Source organism: Gopherus evgoodei, chromosome 22 (genome assembly GCF_007399415.2).
Source record: "Gopherus evgoodei ecotype Sinaloan lineage chromosome 22, rGopEvg1_v1.p, whole genome shotgun sequence".
Classification (NCBI taxonomy): Eukaryota; Metazoa; Chordata; order Testudines; family Testudinidae; genus Gopherus; species Gopherus evgoodei.
This window is the reverse complement of record NC_044343.1, coordinates 11,959,923-11,985,944: the sequence shown is the minus strand read 5'-3', so window position 1 is coordinate 11,985,944 and position 26,022 is coordinate 11,959,923. Positions and strand designations below refer to the sequence as shown.

General features: G+C 50.3%; 1 protein-coding gene across 10 annotated transcripts in view; it reads right to left on the bottom strand.

Moving 5' to 3' along the window:
• The window catches only part of TCF3 (transcription factor 3), a 128,222-nt gene extending 108,793 nt beyond the window's left edge, over positions 1-19,429 (bottom strand). For 5 of the 10 annotated variants that reach the window (XM_030540025.1, XM_030540029.1, XM_030540036.1 and 2 more), the window contains exons 1-3: positions 19,320-19,427; positions 15,657-15,758; positions 6,651-6,723 (exon numbers count right to left, since the gene is read on the bottom strand). In XM_030540025.1, coding sequence (XP_030395885.1) covers positions 6,651-6,723; positions 15,657-15,731 — 148 coding nt within the window. In that variant the 5' untranslated portion in view covers positions 15,732-15,758; positions 19,320-19,427. Of the gene's footprint in view, positions 1-6,650; positions 6,724-15,656; positions 15,759-15,905; positions 15,925-19,319 lie in introns of those variants that run through there. The other 5 variants (XM_030540028.1, XM_030540031.1, XM_030540032.1 and 2 more) reach the window with 2 other exon arrangements.
• Between the last annotated feature and the right edge of the window lie 6,593 nt (positions 19,430-26,022).

Below are 26,022 nucleotides of genomic sequence, written 5' to 3'. Positions count from 1 at the left end.
ACACTACACTTTTGTCAGTATAACTTATGTCACTTGGGGGGTGTGAAAAAACCCACATCTCTTAGCGACATAAGTTACACTGACAGAAGCGCTGGTGTGGACAGCACTAAGTTGGTGAGAGACGCTCTCCTGCAGACATAGCTACTGCTACATATTGGGGGTGGTTTAATTATGACTCCCGCATATAGAATGGGCACACAGGAAATCTTACTACAGCACAGCTGCATCGGTGGTCTCTAGTGTAGACATGGTCTAAGAAGCTTAAGTCTCCTTCTAAAGTGACTTAGACGCTTGGGAGAAAGACAATGGACCATAACCACTTACCCTACCTCACTTTTTAAAATTGACTCAAGTGCCTAAGCCACTTAGACACTTTTGAAAACTGTAGTCTAAGTTCCTCATCTTCCTAAATGCACATCAGTTGGTCTATATTAATAATGTAAACATTAAGACTGAAAGATTCTGTATTTTTCAAGCTAACGACACCTAACACATGTTTAGCAAATGCCTTGCAAAATCCTACTTGACCATAGCAAGTTTTTTCCCTTTAAAAACAGAGTAAAAGGTTTTTTCATAATAAATTAGGGTCACAGTAAAATATGGGCAAGCAGATTTTGTACCTGGACTGATAACTTGTTTTTAAAGTAGTGTTTTGCAATGCTGCTGAATCAGAAATGATACACAAGTAAAATAAATCAAACAGCCTAAAATAAGTAATTTAACTACAGAAATATCAATGCTAAATATCAAGTCACGTTTTTGCACCTCATGTCTACCTTTCACGATATATAAGAATAGCAAAAACTAAAAAAGCCCATAACACCCACTTCTGCATAATTCAAATGTGGGAAATAATTTAATTTAGTAGGAAAACATTATACAACCAACTATTAAAAGCTTCTGTTTTCTTCACTACAGAGAATAGTGCTGGCAACTATTTATCAGTCTGAAATTCAATCCTTGACTGGATTTCAATAGAAGACACTGCATTTAGCTCTTCAAGACTTTCTCTCACTGAAATTTTTAGTTTCTTTTACTTAAGATGTGCAAGTTGGCTTCTCAGCATGTTAAATAATGAATGAAGTGTCACTTTAATATCCACAGTTCTGCTGCAGAAGGCAGAGTGCTCTTACTCTCTACCCCCTTCCAAAAAAAGACCCCTCTACCCATGCACACAGGACCCCTCAACTGCACCTTTCGGATATGGCCTAATAAATGGTTGCATGCCCATACGAAGTAATCAAATCTTCAAACAGCTCACGCAGAGCACCAATTAAAGAGACACTCATCTTTCACAGAATTTATGACTTTCAGTGTTGTTGCCACAGGTATTTAAGGCCGAATGTTGTTTAAAGTGAAGTTTAAAAAGGGATGCAGACTCACCTCCCTCCAGGGAGAATGCATTTGACTTTGTTCAGTAGACTATAACTTAAAACTTGTTACATGCAGCAACTTGTAACTCTGAAAAACTCCCTTGTTAGCCAGCCTCAAATATGCTATATGAACTTGCCCTGATCAAAGCAAGTCCCTCCACAACAAACCTCAGCTCCCGATCTTGCTAGCAAATAGGTGAAGAACAAACTTTGAAAGAGGAGGGGGCAGGACCACAGTGTAGTGGCAAAAGGGGATTTCTCCCCCACAGCTCCCTTTTACAGTCCTCAGGCTAGAATGTTCCCTTGACTACAAAGCAAGAAGGGAAACAAATTTAATCACAAATTTTGTTACTCAAGACAAAGCCATTTCATTGCCATGCTTTTATTTGCTGCAAGCAGAATAATCCATCAGCAGGAGCCATGCTGGGCGACCGGTAACCAGACACACAACTGAAGCTCAGCATGCTTGTCTCTCTAAGATATTCTTGAACCCTCTTCAAATTTGGTGGAAATACGCAGCACTGCTACAGAGTTCTTATAAATGTAAGAGGCTAAGACAGCCAAGTGCAGCATTAGCTCACCGAAATACCACCATCATGGGAGCTCTTTTCAAGTTCTACACAACCCCAAAGCACTTTATAAAGCAAGGAGTGAGTCGGATACTGTGACCCTATAGAAAACTCAGCAGCCATGATCTGTTCTGTTCCATTGGCAAGTTACGCACTGCTCTGCAGTTACGGAACAACAACAGCAAGTCCAAAGCTAAGGTTGGAAGGATACTGATTCTACCACCACCCCCTACTGCCATTTTAAACATCAATTAAAAAAAAAAAAGGTAATTTCCACATAAAATGTAATATACATGATGCCCTGTCAGAGGCAGAATTTATTTGGAGTATTTTTGAGAAGGAGGGCAGTTGGATCAGGTTAGTCATCTGTGAGCTATGATGTATCAAATAACTGGCATTTTAATGTTGGAAAAAAGTCTTAACCTTTATGCCATTGCAAATATCCAACAGCTTGGCCTAGAAAGTCTAAAACTCAAGCCAATAGGCATATATTGGATATGTAGAGGGAAATAACTGAAAAAGTTCTTAGGACATGGGAGTTGGTAACATCAAGGGAATTTAGGAGCACAGGTTCATTTAAAGGCACTGGGATTTGTGCTCCTAACCACTTTAGGTAATCCCCAATAGAGCCTAGTTTTAGACTCCAGTTTTTAAAATCTTGGCTTAGGTAACTACATCTTCCCATGTCTGGAATGTTTATCTGGAAAGCTCTTGTTGCAACACAGTCTCTGTGAAGATGTTACCTTTCCTGAGGAGTCCTGTGTGTGTCAAAAATCCTGCAGACACAGCTTGCACGATCTGTGCAACTAGGAACACAAAGTTTCATCCATGTGGTAACCATTTTCCTCCATCTAATCAGGGGAGAGAAGCAAGACTGACAGGGCAGAGTTAAGGTTACCATTGGAAATGTAAACTGATTTCCCCCTGAGAGATTTAAGAGACAAAGCAGGGGAGATGGAGGAGTGTTTAAATATAAACTAGCCCCAGAAAATGTCAACTTTACTGAATATAAAAGTGAGGAAATCCCAACATTAGTATCTGGGATTTACTTAGCACTTTACACACACAGAAAGTGGTCACATTTGCCTCAAGGAGCTTCTAGTCTGAATAAATCCCACAGGACATGGGACAACAGCTCAGGAAAGGGAGGGTAAGAGTATTCTCAATTAGGATTTGAAAAGCATTCTAACTTGGTTGGTTTTGTCATAGCAATTCTCTTGTAATACTGTTTTAAAGTTAATATTGACGCCTATTTACCAGCCTGGTGTTTGGCAAGACCACCTTATTTTACCAAGTGCTGACAATTTGGCCAAGCCACCCACAAGCACTGTTTCTTTGCTCTTTTCAATTCTGATTTCCACCAGGGAGTGAAACATTCTAACAACTCATCTGAAAAAAAAGCACTGTAGTCCAGCAATGGGAGCCTATGTTATAGTGGGAGACTGCAGTGAGGGTGCTAGCAGCTATAGTGAGCTATTGTCTATCACCAAATTAAACTAAAGTATGGCAAAAAGGCACTCTTCCCCTTTGACATGGATCTAGGTCTTCAAATTAGCAGAGATCTTAAGCAAGGTTATGACTCAGGCCTTTTTTATGCCAACAGTTGCACCAGTTTAACCAAAATCAGTTTTTAAAACAGATTTAGCTAGGTGCATGCAAATCCCCGTGCATGCACTAAATGATTTACAACTGGCTTACACCAACGTAAGTTACTAAGTCAAGCTAAATCAGTATAAGCCAGGTGTAACAATGAGCAACCACACCATCCAGGGTCTTCTCTACACAGATACCTTGCACCAGTTCAAATGAAACCTGTTTAACTAGAACAAGGCATGTGTGTGTGCACGTAGACAAGATCCTTGATGGTATGACAGGTCATTGTTACACTTCTGATGTATACACCCACCAGTCAGCATGAAAACACACCAACATCCAAGAGCAGAATGAAAAGTCACTGATTAACTCTTGACAGGAAAAATATACACTTCACCCTTTAAAAAAAGAGAGACTCTAGGCCATTCACTGCATGAAAAGCCTTCCATTAACAGTGCACTGAGCTGCATTTCAGAATCAAGACGCCAGTCGGCAGAACTGAAGGCCCACACTAAGCCCGGAAAACGGGACAGTGGCAGTTGTACAATCACCCTTAATGCAATTGCAGAATGTCACTCCTTGATGATTTTTATGAACCATTCAGAAAGCCCATCTCAAAAATAGCAGCTCAGAGGAAGGGTGGTGTCACCTTTACCTTTCACTCCCCTGGGCGGGGTGTGTGTGTGTGTGCACGTATACTGTATGTGTTCTAGGCTGACACAGGGCATCTGAGTGAAAGACGCTAGCCATCACAGGCTATTTCCCCAGCACTCCTACTCCTTGTCATGAACTGGCCAGCTCTGCAGATCAAGAAGGCAAGCCAACAGCCAAGCAGGAAATGACTGAATGCAAGCTTGCTCTCTCACAAGCTTGTGGTGTTTCTTTGGTTGATTATTTTAGCAGCAAAGTACGAGATGTGTAAGCTGGAATGTTCACTACAGAGATCAACTTCCACCGGTGTTAAATTATACTTCTCCTTTACTCTCTACCTATATTTCTCTATTTCCTTAAACCCCTCTCCCTCCTCCAATTACCAATATATCCTTCTCTATCTTTTTCATTGTCAAGGTAAACAAAAAAGCTCTGAAGCACTCTCACACCATACTGTGTTTGTCTTCATGAATCAAACTAAAACCTGTTGTGCTTTATAACAAATTATGATTTTAAAAAACCCTAAACTTTAAAAATAAGTCTCTATATAGAGGAAAATGTTTGTTCAAAAAAACTGTTTAGAGCTTGAGCTAATTTCTGGAAGCCCAGACACTGCTGAAGTTCAGGGGCAGAAATGCTGCGAGTGATACCATGGACACATCACTGTGCAACATTTCTTCGTGTAGATTGAATGTTTCCACACACAACAGTGCCAGCTCTGCTATCCAAAATCTCTCACTACCTGGCTCCAGGAGCTCCTGAAACTCCAGGCCTCCCTCCATCCTGACATCCCAGTAGGAGGCAGCTCAAGAGGTGGAAAAAGCAAGACATTTGACTGCAGTATTTTCATGCTGAGCCATTTCAAGTAGCCTGAACAACACTCATTAACAGTACTTCCCAGGCTACCCCATTTAATCACAGCATACAGCGCCAGAGCTTCATCATCCTAGTGTGGTTTGAGGGGTTTCTTAAAAGCAATGGCACAGCCAGGTTTGTAGGAGTGGGACATTCCAACACATCTTGGGTGGCTTCAGTTAATCGGTATTGGAATAGCAGAGATTTTAACAATCTACAGAGGCATCAGCATAGTTAAGAGAGAAGGAATATGGCGATAGGAGGATAAAAGGTAATAAGACCCTCCTGTATGCCACAGACTTTATTCTATAGAGAACAACTGTCTCATGAATGCAAGATCCCCGAGCACAGAAAGCCTGTTGCAGCCACACAGCCCCGGAGTATGACAGGTATAGTCCCAGGAATATTTTATTTTAATACTGACTTAAGAAGCCTCTGCCAGTTAGTGCCAACATTTCAGACATGGGAAGCTGACTCCCATGGAATCAAAGGATTGGAACGGACCTCGAGAGGTCATCTAGTCCAATCCCCTGCATTCATAGGCAAACTAAGTATTCTCTAGACCATCCCCGACAAGTGTTTGTCCAACCTGCTCTTAAAAATCTCAGAATGGAGATTCCAAATTCCAGTGATTAACCACTCTGACAATTTGGAAGTTTTTCCTAATGTCCAACCTAAATCTCCCTTGCTGCAATTTAAGCCCATTGCTTCTTATTCTAGCCTCAGAGTTTAAGAACAATTTTTCTCCCTCCTTCTTGTAACAACCTTTCATGTACTTGAAAACTTATGTCTCCTCTCAGTCTTCTCTTTTCCAAACTAAACAAACCCATTTTTTTCCAATCTTATCTAAGTCGAAAAAGTTAGGCTCCATGGAGGATTACCTAAGGTGTTTAGGAGCACAAATCCCAGCCTCTTTAAATGAACCTGTGCTCCTAAATCCCCCTGATGTTTTTGAAGAACATCCTCCCAAACTCAGTATTTAGGCACTTACACCTGCCAAGCACTGAGCAGCTTCAGCTGACTTCAGCAGGTGTTCAGTGCTTCTGACAACTCGGGGCCAGATCCTCAGCTGGTGGAAGTTATCCCAGGCATTTATTTAGGTCTTTAAATATTGAGATAGGTGCCTATCTTTAGGGCCAAGATTTTCAAAACTGGGTGTCCAAACTACTGACGTATACTGGCCCCAGCAGGCCATCACGGTCATGCTACTGGAGATGGATGGGCAAGGTGTCACAGAGCAGATACTTGTACCATCTACTTAAATATAACAAAGGATCTGGGATTGTCAAAGGGGCTGAAGGAAGTCCAACACCCAAATCTCATTGGAATTCAAACTCCCATCAGCCTCTTTGAGAGTCCCGACCAAGAGAATTAACCTTTAGTTATTCATGAAGTTTCACCTCAGTTACACAACAGCAAGAGATTCCTGGGGACACACACACAGGATTACGGAATTAACATTCGTACTCAGAGCAGCAGAGGTACAATAGAACCATGAAAATACATTAAAGAGCATCCACGAAACTGACAACTCCCTTTGCTTTGGGGCTTTGTATTTGTTTTTAACTCTGAAAAGAGGCATTAAGAGGGGGGGAAAAAAAGACAATACCTGATCCGCCAAACTGCGTGCTCGCTAGCGTCGTGGGTCTGTTTTTTCCATTAGCCACTGGCAGGGGGAACATCTAGAAAAACAGGAAGATGAGGGAGAAAGAAGAGAGAGATTTCAATATGTTAGCTTTGCTGTGCTGTGGTAAGGGAGGGACGAGAAAGAAGTAAAAGTATTATGAGCGCAGCAATCTTTCCAACTGCTTTCCCAGCTGATCTATGTAGCAGGGAGGAGTGTCCTCCAACTCTGAGCTGGTATATGTCCATTCCCGAGCAAATAAACATTTGTGTAGACAGATCTTCCAATTTCTTTTTCATGAAGCAGCAGCGTCTGGGATATTTTTCATTTGGACTGGAGAAGAGAGGTTTCCTCTTTCCACCCCTGCGCTTAGGGCTCATTATTTCTTCCCCACACTATTACAGGAGGCAAAAAACCTAGGAAGAGCACAAGGCCAAAGTATCATTTGTTCCCTTATTAATAAATTAGCATGAAGGGTGTAGCACCCAATTCTCCATCTAAACAGAGGTTCACCCCACTCTTTCCCCCTAAATTAAACACATGTGAAGACCTGGTTTATTTCCTCCTCTTCCCCCCACCCCTCCTTATTTGGTGCTATCCTATATCCTAGGAGGAAGTTAGCAGCTACCATAGTGACTTCAGCTGGAGAGGACACTGATGACTAAGGCCATGTCTACATCTAAAATTTTGCAGCGCTGGTTGTTACAGCTGTATTAGTACAGCTGTATAGGGCCAGCGCTGCAGAGTGGCCACACTTACAGCAACCAGCGCTGCAAGTGGTGTTAGATGTGGCCACACTGCAGCGCTGTTGGGCGGCTTCAAGGGGGGCTCCGGGAACGCGAGAGCAAACCGGGAAAGGAGACCAGTTTCGCCGCGGTTTGCTCTCGCGTTCCCGGAGCCACCCAGCAAACCGCAGGGAAGGAGACCTGCTTGCTCGGGGTTCCGGGAACGAGAGACCAAACCGGGAAAGGAGACCCGCTTCGCCGCGGTTTACTCTCGCGTTCCCGGAGCCACCCAGCAAACCGCAGGGAAGGAGACCTGCTTGCTCGGGGTTCCGGGAACGAGAGACCAAACCGGGAAAGGAGACCCGCTTCGCCGCGGTTTACTCTCGCGTTCCCGGAGCCACCCAGCAAACCGCAGGGAAGGAGACCTGCTTGCTCGGGGTTCCAGGAACGAGAGAGCAAACCGGGAAAGGAGACCAGCTTGATTACCAGAGGCTTCCACGGAGCTCAAGAAAAGCGCTGTTAAGTGTCTACATTGGATTACCAGCGCTGGATCACCAGCGCTGGATCCTCTACACCCGAGACAAAACGGGAGTACGGCCAGCGCTGCAAACAGGGAGTTGCAGCGCTGGTGATGCCCTGCAGATGTGTACACCTTCAAAGTTGCAGCGCTGTAACTCCCTCACCAGCGCTGCAACTTTCTGATGTAGACAAGCCCTAAGCTACACAATTATTTGCTGCTTACCTTCAGTGCACAACCACCTCATGTAGGACTCCAGAAGATTCCCCCTCTCCCTCCCCCTCTCCCCCCCCCCGGTTTTGGGAGCAAAAAGTGAACATCAAGTATCAATCCACTTTCCCTCTCCACTCAGAGACACTGCACCAGTGTAAATAAGCCAAGATAGTGGACATTCTGCAGAAATGTGTAGGCAGATAAAGTCTGCCTGATTCCAACATTATGTAACACACGCTTACACATGATCAGAAAGATTAATGTGCTTTACAGCATCTGTCATTTTAGCTACCTGTTTAGCTATAAATTGTAGAAATAACAGAGTAGCAATCTCCCTCTGCCAGAGAGCTTCCTCAAAAATACTGCATACCTAGTCAGCTCATGCGGACAAATATTTTTAAAATAAACGGGGCAAGTTTCAAAAATGTGCTTAAAAAACATATATACACCTGCGTGCAGCAGAAGAGAAAACTAATTCTCTTCTACAAACATCTAGCTTTAGCCAATAAAACAACTGGTGGGAAAATGCTCAGTAAATTAACATTTTAAAATTTTTTTTAATACTTAACTCAGATATTTTCACCATCAAATCATTTACATTATTTTTAGCTTTATAATGTCTGAATAACTCAAAGTTTTAATACTTTAAAGATTAAACCGTTTAATAGAGAAATGCAGCATTTCATGCCCTGACATATTTGATGCTTTTTTGTGACCAGGAATGTTACTTTACACAGTTGTCTGCTCAGGTTTGGTTACTAATCTCAAAAATACAGGAACATGTGGGGGAGATTTTTCAGTCAGAAAGATCAATAAGCCAATCAACTTCCACTGAAAAGCCATGGAATTTGGGTGCCTAACTCTCATACATGTGAAAACATGTATGTGCGCGCAAGCATGGACATATACACTTAAAAAAAGCATCTAAACAGAAGGCTCACAAGATGCTTAGATTTTCACTGCTAGGAAAGAAATTCCTTAGAGCAACAGCAATGTTAGTTTATATAGACAGTATTGTTGTAGCCATGCTGGTCCTAGGATATTAGTGAGACAAGGTGGGTGAGGTAATATCCAATAAAAGATATTACCTCTCCCAGCTTGTCAGTTGAGAGAGAGAGAGAGAGAATTGATTTTTAAAATAAGGGATATTAAAATAATATGGTCAGAAATTCACTTAATTAGCCCAGTAAGACAGTGAGGCAGATTGCCTTACTCTCTCCCCCCCAGGAGATGGGAGAAATGTTACTTTAACTGAAATGGTCAGTCTTCATTTCCAAGAATTGCAAAGAAGTTCTCTGTTTGGAGAGCAGCTTGAATTTATTGGTATCAAGCACCAATTTGTACATGCTGCCTTCTTAAGCCACACAGTTTGCTTACTTTTCATAAGCATTTCTGCTTAATAATTGCTGATGCAACAACGAAAAATCCACCAGGTTAGAGTGAAAACACCAATGGAGAAAATGTCTAGTTTTGTTCCATTGTGCAATACACATTTTCTCTTCTACTTCTGCAAAAGGGGTCCTCCCCAGCACCACTATTTTTGGCAATCCCCAACACGCCCACACACCAAACACATATGAATGAGGGATGCCTTCCCACCTCTTGCCTTCATCTTCCTTATTCTGTTTAGAAAGATACTGTCAGTGGGAGTCTGAAGTAACCCTTTCCTGCTCTCATTACCACAGGAATTAAAGAACGATCAAAGAACTATCACTCATCAAAGCAAGCTGAGACTTTAAAGCATCACAACATTTGATAAATAAGGAACCGCACACTAACGTTACTTCAATACTAATTTGCAAGCCATATATTATAGATGAAATGCAGGAAATATAACGCTTATACTGTCAACTTCTGTTTTTCCACAGCGGTGTGGGTTTAAGTCACACTGCTGGGCTTCACTTAAGGGCACAGTAAATCAGATTAAGAGTGTCCTCTGCCTTTGTTAGTTTGTAGCACTCAACAGCAAAATCTAAGTTCAACCACACACTGAATTCCCTTTATTTTTAAATGTTACTTTAAAAATAAAATATTTAGATGGAAAAAACAGCATGCAATGGAAGGGCTTAAGTATCAAGCTTTTCCAATTTTGTAATTGGTTCATTACTTGTTCTTTGTTGGATTTGAACAATATAGATTTAACGGTGTTATGTAAAAGTCCCATCTTAAATTTCTGTATACAGGATTGCACTGATGCTTTCAGTCTTCTTGACAGATGACGACTACTTAAATGTTATCCCCACAGATATCTGTGGGTCATTCTTGGATCCAATAAAAAACAAACCCAAACAAAGTGGGGAAAAAAACTACAGACACATTTTAATGGATGGTTACATCTAAGATACCAGCAATGTTCTGAGAGGTAAGCTTGTATGATAAGAGAAAGCGCATTTGTCCAGTCACATATTTCACATGTGGGGCCCTACCAAATTCACAATCCATTTTGGTCAACTCACAGTCATACAATTTTAAAAATTGTAAATTTCATGATTTCAGCTATTTAAATCTGAAATGCCATGGTATTGTAACTGCAGGGTCCTAATCCAAAAAGGAGCTGTGGGAGGGTTGCAAGGTTATTGTAGGGGGGTTTGCGGTACTGCTACCCTTACTTCTGCGCTACTGCTGGCAGCAACATTGCCTTCACAGATGAGCAGCTGGAGAGCAGCAGCAGCTTGCCAGACACCCAGCTCAGAGCTGCGCCCTCAGTCGGCAGCCGACACTATCCAGCCATCCAGTTCTAAAGGCAGCTGCACAGAAGTAAGGGTGGCATGGTATGATATTGCCACCCTTACTTCTGCACTGCTACAGCGAGGCACCACGTTCAGAGCTGGATGCCCGGCCAACAGCCACCACTCTCTGGCTGCCCAGCTCTGAAGTCAGCATAAAGGAAGGGTGGCAATATCCCACCCCAACCCCCTCAAATAACTTTGTGACTCCCTGCAACTCTCTTTTAGGTCAGGACCCCCAATTTGAGAAAGGCTGGTCTACCCCGTGAAATCTGTATAATATAGGGTAAAAGCACACAAAAGACCAAATTTCACAGTCTGTGACGTGTTTTTCATGGCCGTGATTTTGATAGGGCCCTATTTATATGTTTATTAGCTGACAGATTTCAGTGACTTTACAGCCATTGCAGCCCACGGAGTTAATATATATATTTTGAAAAATCAATTACTCTTAAGAACACTTTAACCAGACTTATTAATTTCTTTTAGGTGAATTTTTCACCTGCTCAGACTATAACAAAGCAGCCATTATTATGTAGCTGCCACTCACTCTCATTAAGTCCATCACAAATATTCTATTTACTGCTATTAAACAGCAAATCATTACGACATAGCAGCCCTTTAGTTCATAAGGTAAGTCTCAAAATAATAAAAAACTTAAACCTGAAAGATATTTTGGAGCACATAAAATATCCAACCATTAACTTCTTTTCTATTAGGAGGGAATAGAGGGAATTCCACTAAACAAAATTAGCAAAGGCATAAGTGTTCTTTTAAGCAAAGCCCTCCTGATTAAGACTTTGTTTGCCTACTTAAACATAAAATGAACTTTATTAGTTAGATTCTAAACAAAAAGCAGTTTCTATAATGGAAACGCGGGCACTCTGACTTCGCCACAGTGAGACATATGGCACTGCTTTAACAACACTGGGTGTTTTAACTCTAGGAAGCAGTCGAAGCAAAGTTTTAAGGAGCTCCAGACAAAAAAAGTCTATCCATGCAAAACAAGCCAGGTACTTGTTACTTAGCTTTAGAAAGATTGGACACAACTCTGCCTTGCACACAAAGTTTTACTCCTCGTGGGGTGGCTGGATCCATGTGGTTCAACATTTAATACAGAGTGCTCGCTCTCTTACAGCGAGACTGTAAAACCAATTCTATGGTAAAGCCCTGCCCATATAACAACTTATAACATACTGTACTTGGTATCCGCACACCATATGGTTAATATTCTATTAACAACAGTGGGAGCTAACAGTGTTTCGCCCTGCCAGAGGCTTAGACTGGCACTCAGCTGCCTCTACGTATCTGGTTTGGCACACGTCTGCAGCACAGACAGGACCCCTAACCATGCCTTTGTAATTGTTTGGCTGCTGCTTCTTCCTCCCAGCTCTCATCGCGTGCTGACATCTCAGACTGCACTGCACCAGAGGCTTGGTGCTTACGCCGCTCTGTGTGTGCCCTCCAAGAACTATCTCCCTACCAAGGCATCATGGGATAGCCTCTCAAATTTTCCCAGAATGCCCTGAGACAAACGCAGTTAGGCAGCATGGAGATCAATGGACAAACATGGTTGTGACTGCTGCTGTGTGGATAAAGCTGAAGGGTGTGAACTGTAGTTAAAGTGACAAGCCTCAAGTTAGATTACAATAGTCATGGCTATGACTGCAGCCTAGCTGAAGCCCCTTCTGAAGAGGGCAAATATATGAAACCTCAGAAATGCCAAGCCACGAGGTGAAGAATGATTAAAATTACAGTCTAAAAAGGAAAATTAAATTTAATACTTTGAACCAATACTAAGTTTTCGGGGCTGTCTTCTCCCAGATTTGCAATCCCCTTCCAGCTCACTGCTGTGATGCAGTCGTAAAAGCAAGCTTACAAATTCATTGTATTTTGAGGCACTGTGTTCAGAGGCACTTGTAAAAAACTCTGCTCTGCACACCCCAGAGCAGCTATCAGTCTACAGATCTGTGAGTTCAGTCTGGAGTTATAACTTCAGACTACTTAAACAGACATTACAACATTGTTTTGCTTTTCACCGTTTATTGGCAAGTTACTTCAGAAGAAAGCTTTGGATGGGTGCTTTTGCAGTTCAATACATACCTAATGTTCTCTCTTTTTTTGAGGTCTACATCCTTCTACTTTAATTACAGTATTTTTTCCCCCAATTAACCCCACAGACTAGGCTGCTCTCATATACACAACCACTAGTGTCAGAACATAAAATTCACCCAACCGGGTGGCAAACAGCTCAGAGCTGGTCCAGAAATTGCTACAGGGTGGCATGCATTTTTTCTAGAAAAACAGATTGAAAGCACGGGCCTAAACAGATGCCGCTGAACACAAAGTCCTTGCCTCAATAGTCTTCACTCCTTTATCCTAGTCTGACACAGATCACTGGGACAACTTTTCATTCCTGCTTATTCAGAGATGAAGGAGGGGGGAAAAAAACCCCGGGAGAACCAGACCACAGGACAAGAAGTTACATCCCAGTTACAAGACATGTGAGCACCCTGCAATGCTCCAAAGATTTAACTATGTAACTTCTATACTATGCTTAACAAGTATGTAGTATCAGTACGAACATTATCTACTAGCTAGTGAGTTTTATGTTAGTGTGTGTTTTTAAATTCTCATTCTTAGTGGGATATTTATTATTTCTAGAGACCTCTGTAGGCAAAATAGTATGTTCGTGTCTGAGTGTGGATGGACACAACAGGCCCAATTCAAAAGCTCACTAATAGTTTCCCACTGACTTGACAATGCAGGATCAGGCCTAATTTGTTATGAAGATAACACACTCCCAGAAATAGAGCTTGAAGGGAACTGCTCGGGCCCCAATCCTGCAAGTAGCAGACCCTAGGGCTCACATGGAGCCCCAATGACATCAAGGGTCTGCCCACGTGCAGCTAACTGCACAAGTGTCATATGAACACAATGCTCCAATTCCAATCTCACACTGGATTGACTTTGGTACAGTGACTTCAGCAGTTACATATTTACACTAATGTAAGAACAAGAATTTTACCCAATGTATTAAATCTTAGCTCCAGATCCAAGTCTAGGCCAGGGGAGAGTTTTATAATATTAAAGGGAAATGTGTTATTATAATGGTCCTGAACAATTACAAGGAGTTGCAAATGAGGATATTTTCAAATTTGCTACAAAATAAGTTGCAAACAGTGTTTGGGAATTCTTTTTGGACAGGAAGGAAGAGAAATAAGAAACTGTCCAGTCCGGAACTAGATTATGGATATTGCAGATCAAAACTTGGATCTCTCTCATAAACAGGCGAGCCTGGCAAAGGGAACAGAAACCTCTAAAGTGAGGGAGAAAAGTTGCTCACCCTTCCCCAATGAACCCTGAACATATTTGTATTTGAGGTATAGCATCATCACAGCTCCCCTTGCAACCGTAAACGATATTAGTTACTTTTTAATTAGATCAATCTCCCATCAGCTGTAGGTGGCTGAGAGATGTTCATCCTGTCCCACCAGTGGGAATTCTCATGCAGGGTAAGGAGAGAATACATGTGGATACATATGATGCCTGTGCAGTTTGCAGCTTCTTATTGATTGCTGCAAGTTAACTCTATTCTAAGTTTTCTTATCTATGTTGTATCTTTATGCTGGGATCCAGAAGAGATGCAGTGCGCTAACACCAAGTATAAAGGAAATAAGGGGCAAGGAATTGTGACCATGCTCCCTTGTTTTGTATCCCAAGGAGAAGAAAAATGAGCACAAAGGCATCACTGACGAATAACTAAGTATACCCAGAATGACCCAGAAGAATAATGTCAGCATTGCTATTTAATGGTTATTCCTCTTCTTGGAGCGGCATTTTTCCAATTTGTAGAGTAGGTTTGCTTATCTACAAAGCAAGACACACATGCCAAGTGTCATTAGGGTGCAGCACATGACAGAGGAACCAAGCTGGCGTTCACATTCAAAACAGTAACTTTTTTCTTTCCACGGGTCACCCACCAACTACAATCAAACATCACATATAGGCCCTGATCCTGCAAACGCTTACACATGCCTTGTCTTTACACACCTGAGTAATACCACTAACTTCAACGGAACTACTCCCATGTGTAATGCTAAGCATATTCATTTGCAGGGTTGCTGCCTTTGTTTGCCACTACTAAAAGTGACTCCAAAAAGGAACATACATTCTCTGGGGAACTTCTCAGCCAACGTTACTTTCTTTTCAATGACGGGCTCAAAATTTTACTGTAGAGCTTTGAGGATTTTTTAGGCAAGGAATAGGGGTACAGGAGTACTTAATCTCTGTGAAAATATAAATTAGATCTACTCTGCAAAATTGCAAACTGACATAGAATAATGTGGAAGGACATGTATTCAACAATTTGGATCTGGGAAGAGGAAAAACACAGCCTGATGAAGTAACTGTTAAGTAAAGTCACATCCTTGCATTAGTTACATATACAAAGCTTCAGAAGTCATTATCCAGCACATTTTGCTATGAGCATTTAAACAGAACAGACTAATGTTTTCTGCTTCCACAGAACTTTCCCACCCAAAGATCACTATATGCTCACTGCAAGGAAAGTCTTTACTAGGTGCTGACCCGGGTCCCCCATTGCTTAACTTACAGGAGCAAAAAAAGAACCAAGCTGCAGTGCACACAACATATCTGAAACCCACCATCTCCAATTTACCTCACTTTACAGGCTCATGTTCTCTGCTGCCGCCCCACCCCCGTCGCCCATTCTTCCAGATCTCAAGAACACTGGAAACAAATGAAGCTACTGTCCCTTTAAAGGCCTCCCTCAAAGAAGCTTGCTTACCATACTGAAGTCCAGCAGGTCACTGAGTTCTTTGTCTGTCCCAACTGCAGCCATTCTCTGCTGCTGCTGATTCATACTCCCACAGACTCAACAGTGGCAGTCCTAAAGAAAACCATGGGGGAGGGGAAGAGATATTTTAATGACTAGAGCAAACTACCCACCCCACTGATGAATATTTAAAAAAAGAAAAAAAAAAAAAAGAAAAAGAAAAAAAATCCCTTGCAAATCCCCAGCTTCCAACTTCTGCACCTCAGAACACAGTGAAAGTCCTCACATGGCACCCAGAGACAGAAACAAGCCTTCTATTGACCAGACACACTTGTATGTTTGTTTTTTGCTGCCAATTCCACTAATTCAGACCAATTCTGTTGCTCCTGGCATGCAGCAAATGAAAAAAAAAAAAGTCAACTCATTTATCAAAGGGTTCAGGCAAGTTATCATTCAGGCTCTTGGGCGGGTTTGGGCTTTTTACCCCCTCCGTTTGTGGGAGTTCCCCTCCCGCTTGTTTGTGTCTATTTCTTTTTAAAGTTTAAAAAGGGCCTGATTTCATGCCCTCTCCCACTCCAGGGTGCGGAGCTCCTATTTTATTTTGATTGACGCTATAGGTGCTTGGCAACTCTGAAAATCTAGCCCTTAGGTAACAAGAATTAGCTACCAAAAAGGCAATAATCTCCCCACAAAAGATGGAGAAAATGAGGTTAAATTATTTTCACCATCAAAGGGCTTTCCAAAAATAAAACCCTCAAAACAATCTTGCAAGGTAGGTAAAAAAAAAATGGGCAGAACAATATTTATTTTTTGTTATTTTTTAAAGAGATCAAACCCATCACAGCAGGAAAATATTTCTTCAGGAGTAGAAATGGAGGCAGGGGATGGGATAAAGAATTAATTTTTCTTCCTCTTTAAAACTCATTTATCGCTATCAAGTGCAGCTGGCCAATAATTTAACTCAATCATCACAAGTTTAATATTTTTATACACACACAAAACTCTGTATTCCAAAGCATTCCTAGGAAGCACTGGCTCATCCATTACATTTCAGTGAGGTTTAAAAAAATAAATATGCTGAAATCGATCCAGCACATACAAGACCTCTGCCACTATTAAAAAAAAAAAAGCCAAGGGATTTTTGTTTTTTAAACCTGCCTTTATGTCATCAGTGCATCCGGCAATTATTTTTAAAGCAACTTTGAAAACATTCTCCCTTTCCCTCTGCCCAGTGGGTCCTGAAAGAACAATCCTCCTCCTCCAAGGAGTCCCCAGAGAATCCCCAGTTTAGCAAGTCAAAAACAAGACAGAGGGGGCTGGGTGTGAAAGGGTCCTGTTCAACCAAGCCCCAAAACCTCAACTATAGCCTCAAAAGACCCAGACAACTGCAATGCTCCAAGGAGGCTGGGAGCAGCAGATAGGGTTTTATTAAGGTCACAGAGGCAACTTATACAATATGCCCTCCAAAAGAAATGAAATCTATATTTTTAAAACCCTCTTAGCATTTAAAAAAAAATCTAGTGTCCTATAAAACAAGAACCCTGCCCTGATCATGTAACAGAGAGAAGGCTGGGACTGTTTTGGTTTGGTTTTTAAAAAAACACTAACAAAACTTGAACGTGCCTGAACGACAAGTGTGCATCATGCAAAACGTTTTTAATGGCTTTTTCAGGGCTGAGCCATGAGCGTTGGGGGAAGGGAAGGGGGCTAACAAGTGAACAGGATTCGTGGTTCCCTCCCCCAACCTCCAAGCAGCAGCCAGTGCAAGCTGCAGCCGGGCGGCGGCGGCGGCTGGGGGGGGCTCTGCCTTTGAAGCAAATGGAGCTGCTGGAGAGTGTTATTTTTCAATCTGAAATCATTCACAGCAGTTTTTCCGCTGCATGCCAGCGGAGAAGCCCTTTTCCCGAGTTAACACACAGCAGATGTTCCCCTATTACCCCCTCATCTCCCCCCCCATGCACTTCAACCTGAGACATTCGAGTTTCTTCCACCAGAGCCGAGGTGCACCTTATTGCCTTTGGACAAAGGCTCCTGCACCACCAGCTCTCGCTCCTCTCCTCCCCCCTCTGCAAAGCGCTTTCCCAAAACTCCAGACAGGGCCTACCAAGTGCCTGCTGCTCGCCTCCAGCCACCTCCAAACGCAGCATGCAACGCCAGACCGACCCCCCCCAGGGCCCCCACTGACACCGGTCACACACCCGCACGGCACCCGGGAAGGCTAAGCTAGAAACGGACACAAAAGAAAGCGCTTCCTTCCCCTCTGCACTCCCAAGCAAAGTTTGCAAACTACACACACACGCACTCCGACGGCAGGATAAACAAAACGCCGCCGCAGCAGGGGCCCAGCCAGTGTTAGAGCGGCCTGTGGAGATGGACAAAATATTTAATACTAAGAGTCACTCTCTGCCCCCCCCCCAACTTTCCCATCACGGTTCGGGGGGGGGGAGGATCATGCTCTCACTTCAAGCTCTTTAAACTTGGCTGGGAGGGGAACAATGAACCTTCCTCAAGCCAGCTGCTCTCCCAGACCCTCGTTTTCACAATCCCCCCCCCCCGAAATTTAACATGAAAAATGCACAGGATCCTAGAGAGTTATTCCACCAACACCCCCCCCCCCCACACACACACACACTTTTTTCCCTTTGCTGGTTAACCCCCCTACACAGCCAGGATGAAGTTTGCAGCAGTCCAGTTCGAGGAGAGACGAAAGGGGGGGGTATTACCACTGGAAAAGCAGCCCCCCCCGCCCCCACTTCTGCCAGGCCCTTCCACTCACCCGGCGACGCTGGGCTGAAGTTTACAACAGCTCCAGCGCGAGTGGGGAACAATAAACCCGTGCGGCAGCAGCGGCCTTTAGAGGGCTGTTGTGGGGATGGGACTGGAGGGGAATCCCCCCCCCGCCGCCGCCCCAGAAGCCAGCTCCAGACGCGACCCCCCTCGCACCCCACATACCCTCAATACAAATCTAGGCTGCAGCCCTAGGATGGGGTCAATCGGCTCCACGCAGCAGCAGCCTGGCAGAGGGTCCCCCCCAAAACCCACCTCGACAGGACCCACTGGGCTTTGTTCCCCCCGGCACGCTCCCCCCAACAGCTGGGGCTGACAGGGCTCTGCACCGGGGCCAGTTGCCTCCCTACCAGGGTGACCTGGAAGTGAGGGGGGGAGAAGGAAAAGCCCCCCCCGCTCCCCAAATCAGTTGTTCCCCTGACGCTGCCTAACAGGATCCGAGATGAAGTTCACAGCAGTTGGGGGAGGGGGGCGCACATACTCTGAGCCCCCTGAACAGGCTAGGGGGGAGGAAGCCCCCCCCATCCCGGCCCTGACCCCCCCCCCCGGAGCGGAGCCGAAGTTTGCACGAGTCCCAGCGCGTGTGTGGAGCAGGGACAATAAACTCCATGCACCAGGGACCTGAAGGGGGGGTAAAGACATAGGAAGAGCCCCCCAACCCCCAAAAACCTCTCCAAATCCGCTCCACGCCGGCCCTCCCCCCAGAGAAGGGGGCTTGCACTCCTGGGGGGAGCTCCCCGCCTCAGGGGCCTGGGGGGGGATGCCCCCCCAGGCTGAAGTTTGCAGCAGTTGTGCTGGGGCCGGCGGGGCATCGAGCTCCCCGCACCGGGCCCTGGGCTGGGGGGGGCGGCGGAAGGAACCCCCCCAAGTCCCCCCCCAGGATTTTACCTGCTCAGGAAGAAAAGCATCCGAGGGGGGAGGGGAACGCGGACCCTCCCCCGGGCGCTGCCGCCGGGGCCCCCGGACAAAGCGGCTGCTGGCTCCCCCCGCCGGCTGCCTGGGGCCGCGGCGCCCCGCTCCCGTCCCGTCCCGCCCGGAGCCCGCCGCGGGCTCTATTGTTCTCGCCCGGCGGGCGGGCGGCGGCTTGGCTGTGGCGGGCGGCGGCGGCGCGCTCGCTCCGCATGGGCCGCGCGGCTCCTAGCGCTGCTGCTGCTGCTGCGGCGGCCGCTGCCTCCTCATCGTCCCCCCGCGGCGCGGGCGGCTGCTGGCGCTGGGGCGGCCGGAGACATGGGAGCCCCCCCGCGCCGCCTGCACATCGGGGCTGCTGCGGCGGCGGCTGCTGCGAGCGGCGCCTCCCCCCGTCGTATCCTTCCGCCGCGGGCCAGCTGCGCGGCGCGGGGAGGGGCGAGGGGCGGCCCCGGCCTCTTCCTCGGGCCCGGCCGTGGCCGGGGGCCTTCCGCGGAGCCCCTGTGACCCTCCCCTTCTTCTGTTCCTGCCCCGGGCCCCCTCCTCCTGCCCTTCCCCTCCCCTTCTTCTGTTCCTGCCCCGGGCCCCCTCCTCCTGCCCTTCCCCTTCTTCTGTTCCTGCCCCGGGCCCCCTCCTCCTGCCCTTCCCCTCCCCTTCTTCTGTTCCCGCCCCGGGCCCCCTCCTCCTGCCCTTCCCCTCCCCTTCTTCTGTTCCCGCCCCGGGCCCCCTCCTCCTGCCCTTCCCCTCCCCTTCTTCTGTTCCCGCCCCGGGCCCCCTCCTCCTGCCCTTCTCCTCCCCTTCTTCTGTTCCCGCCCCGGGCCCCCTCCTCCTCCTGCCCCTACCCTCCCCTTCTTCTATTCCTGCCCCGGGCCCCCTCCCTGTCCCTTTCTTCTGTTCCTGCCCCGGGCCCCCTCCTCCTCCTCCTGCCCTTCCCCTCCCCCTCCCCTTCTTCTGTTCCTGCCCCGGCCCCTCTCTCTGCCCCTTTCTTCTGTTCCTGCCCTGGGCCCCCTCCTCCTGCCCCTCCCCTTCTTCTATTCCTGCCCCAGGCCCCCTCCCTGCCCCTCTCTTCTGTTCCTGCCCCGGGCCCCCTCCTCCTGCCCTTCCCCTCCCCTTCTTCTGTTCCTGCCCCGGGCCCCCTCCTCCTGCCCTTCCCCTTCTTCTGTTCCTGCCCCGGGCCCCCTCCTCCTGCCCTTCCCCTCCCCTTCTTCTGTTCCTGCCCCGGGCCCCCTCCTCCTGCCCTTCCCCTCCCCTTCTTCTGTTCCCGCCCCGGGCCCCCTCCTCCTGCCCTTCTCCTCCCCTTCTTCTGTTCCCGCCCCGGGCCCCCTCCTCCTCCTGCCCCTACCCTCCCCTTCTTCTATTCCTGCCCCGGGCCCCCTCCCTGTCCCTTTCTTCTGTTCCTGCCCCGGGCCCCCTCCTCCTGCCCCTCCCCTCCCTTTCTTCTGTTCCTGCCCCGGCCCCTCTCTCTGCCCCTTTCTTCTGTTCCTGCCCTGGGCCCCCTCTCTGCCCCTTTCTTCTGTTCCTGCCCTGGGCCCCCTCCTCCTGCCCCTCCCCTTCTTCTATTCCTGCCCCAGGCCCCCTCCCTGCCCCTCTCTTCTGTTCCTGCCCTGGGCCCCCTCCTCCTGCCCCTCCCCTTCTTCTATTCCTGCCCCTCCCCCCCTCCTCCTGCCCTGGGCCCCCTCCCTGCCCCTCCCCCCCTCCTCCTGCCCCGGGCCCCCTCCTCCTGCCCCTCCCCTCCCTTTCTTCTATTCCCGCCCCGGGCCCCCTCCCGCTGCCCCTCCCCTCTCCTCCCCCCCCTTTCTTCTATTCCTGCCCCGGGCCCCCTCCCCGCCCCCTTTTCCTGCCCCTCCCCTCCCTTCTTCTGTTCCTGCCCCGGGCCCCCTCTTCCTGCCCCTCCCATCCCTTTCTTCTGTTCCTGCCCCGGGCCCCCTCTTCCTGCCCCTCCCCTCCCTTTCTTCTGTTCCTGCCCCGGACTCCCTCCTCCTGCCCCTCCCCTCCCTTTCTTCTATTCCTGCCCCGGGCCCCCTCCCTGCCCCCTTTTCCTGCCCCTCCCCTCCTTCTGTTCCTGCCCCGGACTCCCTCCTCCTGCCCCTTCCCTCCCTTTCTTCTATTCCCGCCCCGGGCCTCCTCCCGCTGCCCCTCCCCTCTCCTCCCCCCCTTTCTTCTGTTCGTGCCCCGGGCCCCTCCCTGCCCCCTCCTCCTGCCTCTTCCCTCCTCCTTCTGTTCCTGCCCCCTGCCCCTTCTCTCCCCCTCCTGTCCCTTTTTCATTTCTTTTCTCCTTCTTCTTTTCTACTCTGATCTTTTCCCCACTTTTCTATTCCTTCCCCTTCCCCTTTCTCTTCCCCCCCCCACACGCTCCTGCCCTTTTTCTCTTTCTTTTCTCCTTCTTCTCTAGTCTTCTCTCTTGTTTCTCTCTCTCCCTCCCTCCATTTGTCCCCCCCATACACACACACTCAGTGATGCCCCCCCCCCGGGTGGGAGTTCTGTAGCCTTTCACTTGTGGGGCGGCGGTGGCTAGGGTCACGGTGGGGGAAGCAGAGTGTCCTTTGGGGGCAGGGGAAGATTTGGGGGCTTAGAGACGTTGGAAGGAGAGGCTGGGAGGAGCTTGGGGGGGGTGCTCAGAGGAGCAACAGGTGAAGGGAGAAGGTGGCTGGTTTGGACAGCACAGCGGGATTTGGGGGCTGGGGGGGAGCAGACTAGGGGGAAGGGATGCCAGGGAGGGGACTGGGTGAAGGGAGGGTGGCATGAGGGGGGAAGGGGTGCAAGGGAGGGGGTGAGAGAAGGGGGAGGGCTGCCAGGGAGGGGACTGGGAGAAGGGGGGTGGATGGAGGGTGGCATGAGGGGAGAAGGGATGCAAGGGAGGGGGTGAGGGAAGGGATGGAGGGCTTCCAGGGAGGGGTCTGGGAGAAGTGGGGGGGTTGGGGAGTGGCATGAGGGGGGAAGGGGTGCAACGGAGGGGGTGAGAGAAGGGGGAGGGGTGCTGGGGGGAAGGGATGGAGGGCTGCCAGGGAGGGTACTGGGAGAAGGGGGGGTGGATGGAGGGTGGCATGAGGGGGGAAGGGGTGCAATGGAGGGGGTGAGAGAAGGGGGAGGGCTGCCAGGGAGGGGTCTGGGAGAAGTGGGGGGATTGGGGAAGTGGCATGAGGGGGGAAGGGGTGCAAGGAAGGGGGTGAGAGAAGGGGGAGGGCGGCCAGGGAGGGGACTGGGAGAAGTGGGGGGGGTTGGGGAGTGGCATGAGGGGGGAAGGGGTGCAAGGGAGGGGGTGAGAGAAGGGGGAGGGTGGCCAGGGAGGGGACTGGGAGAAGGGGGGTGGATGGAGGGTGGCATGAGGGGAGAAGGGATGCAAGGGAGGGGGTGAGGGAAGGGATGGAGGGCTGCCAGGGAGGGGACTGGGAGAAGGGGGGTGGGTGGAGGGTGGCATGAGGGGGGAAGGGGTGCAAGGGAGGGGGTGAGAGAAGGGGGAGGGTGGCCAGGGAGGGGACTGGGAGAAGGAGGGTGGATGGAGGGTGGCATGAGGGGGGAAGGGGTGCAAGGGAGGGGGTGAGAGAAGGGGGAGGGCGGCCAGGGAGGGAACTGGGAGAAGGGGGGTGGATGGAGGGTGGCATGAGGGGAGAAGGGATGCAAGGGAGGGGGGTGAGGGAAGGGATGGAGGGCTGCCAGGGAGGGGTCTGGGAGAAGTGGGGGGGTTGTGGAGTGGCATGAGGGGGGAAGGGGTGCAAGGGAGGGGGTGAGAGAAGGGGGAGGGCGGCCAGGGAGGGGATTGGGAGAAGGGGGTGGATGGAGGGTGGCATGAGGGGAGAAGGGATGCAAGGGAGGGGGTGAGGGAAGGGATGGAGGGCTGCCAGGGAGGGGTCTGGGAGAAGTGGGGGGGTTGGGGAGTGGCATGAGGGGGGAAGGGGTGCAACGGAGGGGGTGAGAGAAGGGGGAGGGGTGCTGGGGGGAAGGGATGGAGGGCTGCCAGGGAGGGTACTGGGAGAAGGGGGGGTGGATGGAGGGTGGCATGAGGGGGGAAGGGGTGCAATGGAGGGGGTGAGAGAAGGGGGAGGGCTGCCAGGGAGGGGTCTGGGAGAAGTGGGGGGATTGGGGAAGTGGCATGAGGGGGGAAGGGGTGCAAGGAAGGGGGTGAGAGAAGGGGGAGGGCGGCCAGGGAGGGGACTGGGAGAAGTGGGGGGGTTGGGGAGTGGCATGAGGGGGGAAGGGGTGCAAGGGAGGGGGTGAGAGAAGGGGGAGGGTGGCCAGGGAGGGGACTGGGAGAAGGGGGGTGGATGGAGGGTGGCATGAGGGGGGAAGGGGTGCAAGGGAGGGGGGTGAGAGAAGGGGGAGGGCGGCCAGGGAGGGAACTGGGAGAAGGGGGGTGGATGGAGGGTGGCATGAGGGGGGAAGGGGTGCAAGGGAGGGGGTGAGAGAAGGGGGAGGGTGGCCAGGGAGGGGACTGGGAGAAGGGGGGTGGATGGAGGGTGGCATGAGGGGGGAAGGGGTGCAAGGGAGGGGGGGAGAGAAGGGGGAGGGCGGCCAGGGAGGGAACTGGGAGAAGGGGGGTGGATGGAGGGTGGCATGAGGGGGGAAGGGGTGCAAGGGAGGGGGTGAGAGAAGGGGGAGGGTGGCCAGGGAGGGGACTGGGAGAAGGGGGGTGGATGGAGGGTGGCATGAGGGGGGAAGGGGTGCAAGGGAGGGGGTGAGAGAAGGGGGGAGGGCGGCCAGGGAGGGAACTGGGAGAAGGGTGGATGGAGGGTGGCATGAGGGGAGAAGGGATGCAAGGGAGGGGGTGAGGGAAGGGATGGAGGGCTGCCAGGGAGGGGTCTGGGAGAAGTGGGGGGGTTGTGGAGTGGCATGAGGGGGGAAGGGGTGCAAGGGAGGGGGTGAGAGAAGGGGGAGGGCGGCCAGGGAGGGGATTGGGAGAAGGGGGGTGGATGGAGGGTGGCATGAGGGGAGAAGGGATGCAAGGGAGGGGGTGAGGGAAGGGATGGAGGGCTGCCAGGGAGGGGTCTGGGAGAAGTGGGGGGGTTGGGGAGTGGCATGAGGGGGGAAGGGGTGCAAGGGAGGGGGTGAGAGAAGGGGGAGGGCGGCCAGGGAGGGGATTGGGAGAAGGGGGGTGGATGGAGGGTGGCATGAGGGGGAAGGGGTGCAAGGGAGGGGGTGAGAGAAGGGGGAGGGCTGCCAGGGAGGGGTCTGGGAGAAGTGGGGGGGTTGGGGAGTGGCATGAGGGGGGAAGGGGTGCAAGGGAGGGGGTGAGAGAAGGGGGAGGGCGGCCAGGGAGGGGATTGGGAGAAGGGGGGTGGATGGAGGGTGGCATGAGGGGGGAAGGGGTGCAAGGGAGGGGGTGAGAGAAGGGGGAGGGCGGCCAGGGAGGGGACTGGGAGAAGGGGGGGTGGATGGAGGGTGGCATGAGGGGGGAAGGGGTGCAAGGGAGGGGGTGAGGGAAGGGATGGAGGGCTGCCAGGGAGGGGTCTGGGAGAAGTGGGGGGTGGATGGAGGGTGGCATGAGGGGAGAAGGGGTGCAAGGGAGGGGGTGAGAGAAGGGGGAGGGCTGCCAGGGAGGGGACTGGGAGAAGGGGGGGTGGATGGAGGGTGGCATGAGGGGAGAAGGGATGCAAGGGAGGGGGTGAGGGAAGGGATGGAGGGCTGCCAGGGAGGGGACTGGGAGAAGGGGGGTGGATGGAGGGTGGCATGAGGGGAGAAGGGATGCAAGGGAGGGGGTGAGGGAAGGGATGGAGGGCTGCCAGGGAGGGGACTGGGAGAAGGGGGGTGGATGGAGGGTGGCATGAGGGGAGAAGGGATGCCAGGGAGGGGGTGAGGGAAGGGATGGAGGGCTGCCAGGGAGGGGACTGGGAGAAGCGGGGGGTGGATGGGGGGTTGCATGGGCGGAAGGGTGGTTAAGGCACTGCACTGGGAGCCAGGAGAGCAGGGCTCAGTGGCTGGCTCTGCCCCACACTCCCTTCTTGGCCTGGCTGCAGCCCAGTGCCCCTCGCTGGCAGCCATCCCGCCCCTCCAGTGGGGTGTGAGCTGCCCAGATGGCAGGGTGATGGGCGCCCTGCCAGAGCCTGGGCGGGAGGGGCCTGGAGGGGGAGGAGCGAAGGGGGAGGGGGCTAGGAGGAGCAGAGCGTGGGTGGGTGGGACTAGGAGGAGCGGAGCGGACTATGTTTCCTGGCGGATGGGCACACGGGTCTCAGAGTGCACGCGGCACAGGGGGCGGTGGCAGCAACATGACGAAATGGGAGCACCGGGAGATGGAATGATAAGGCCGCAGGGCATCGTCCAACGGGAGGGCCAAGCGGCCGCGAGTGGCAGGTGACGCGGCCAACCAGAGCCAGTCCCCTCCCCCTGCGAGCCCTTCGCCTGCAGAGCAGGGAGGCTGGACTGTGAAGCCAGAGGCAGCTGCTTTGGGCTTTGCTTTGCGTCTCCCGCCCGCACCCTCGCTGCTGTGCTAGGGGCTCCCCCAGCGCTGGGGTCAGGCGGGGGGCTGGTGGGGCTGCTGGGGGCCGCCTGGGGGGAAGCTAACCCAGTTGCCTTGTTCAGGTTAGAAATGGGGATGTTGCTGCAATTGCAGGGTCTCTTGCACCGTCCTCTGCAGCACCCTGTCCGCAGTGGGGCATGGGGAGCTGGGACATGCCGGGGGTGGGGGGTAAATGTAGGTTTGCAGCTTAGCCCTAGAGGCAGGAGGGGCTGGACCCTCAAGTCCCCTGGATCC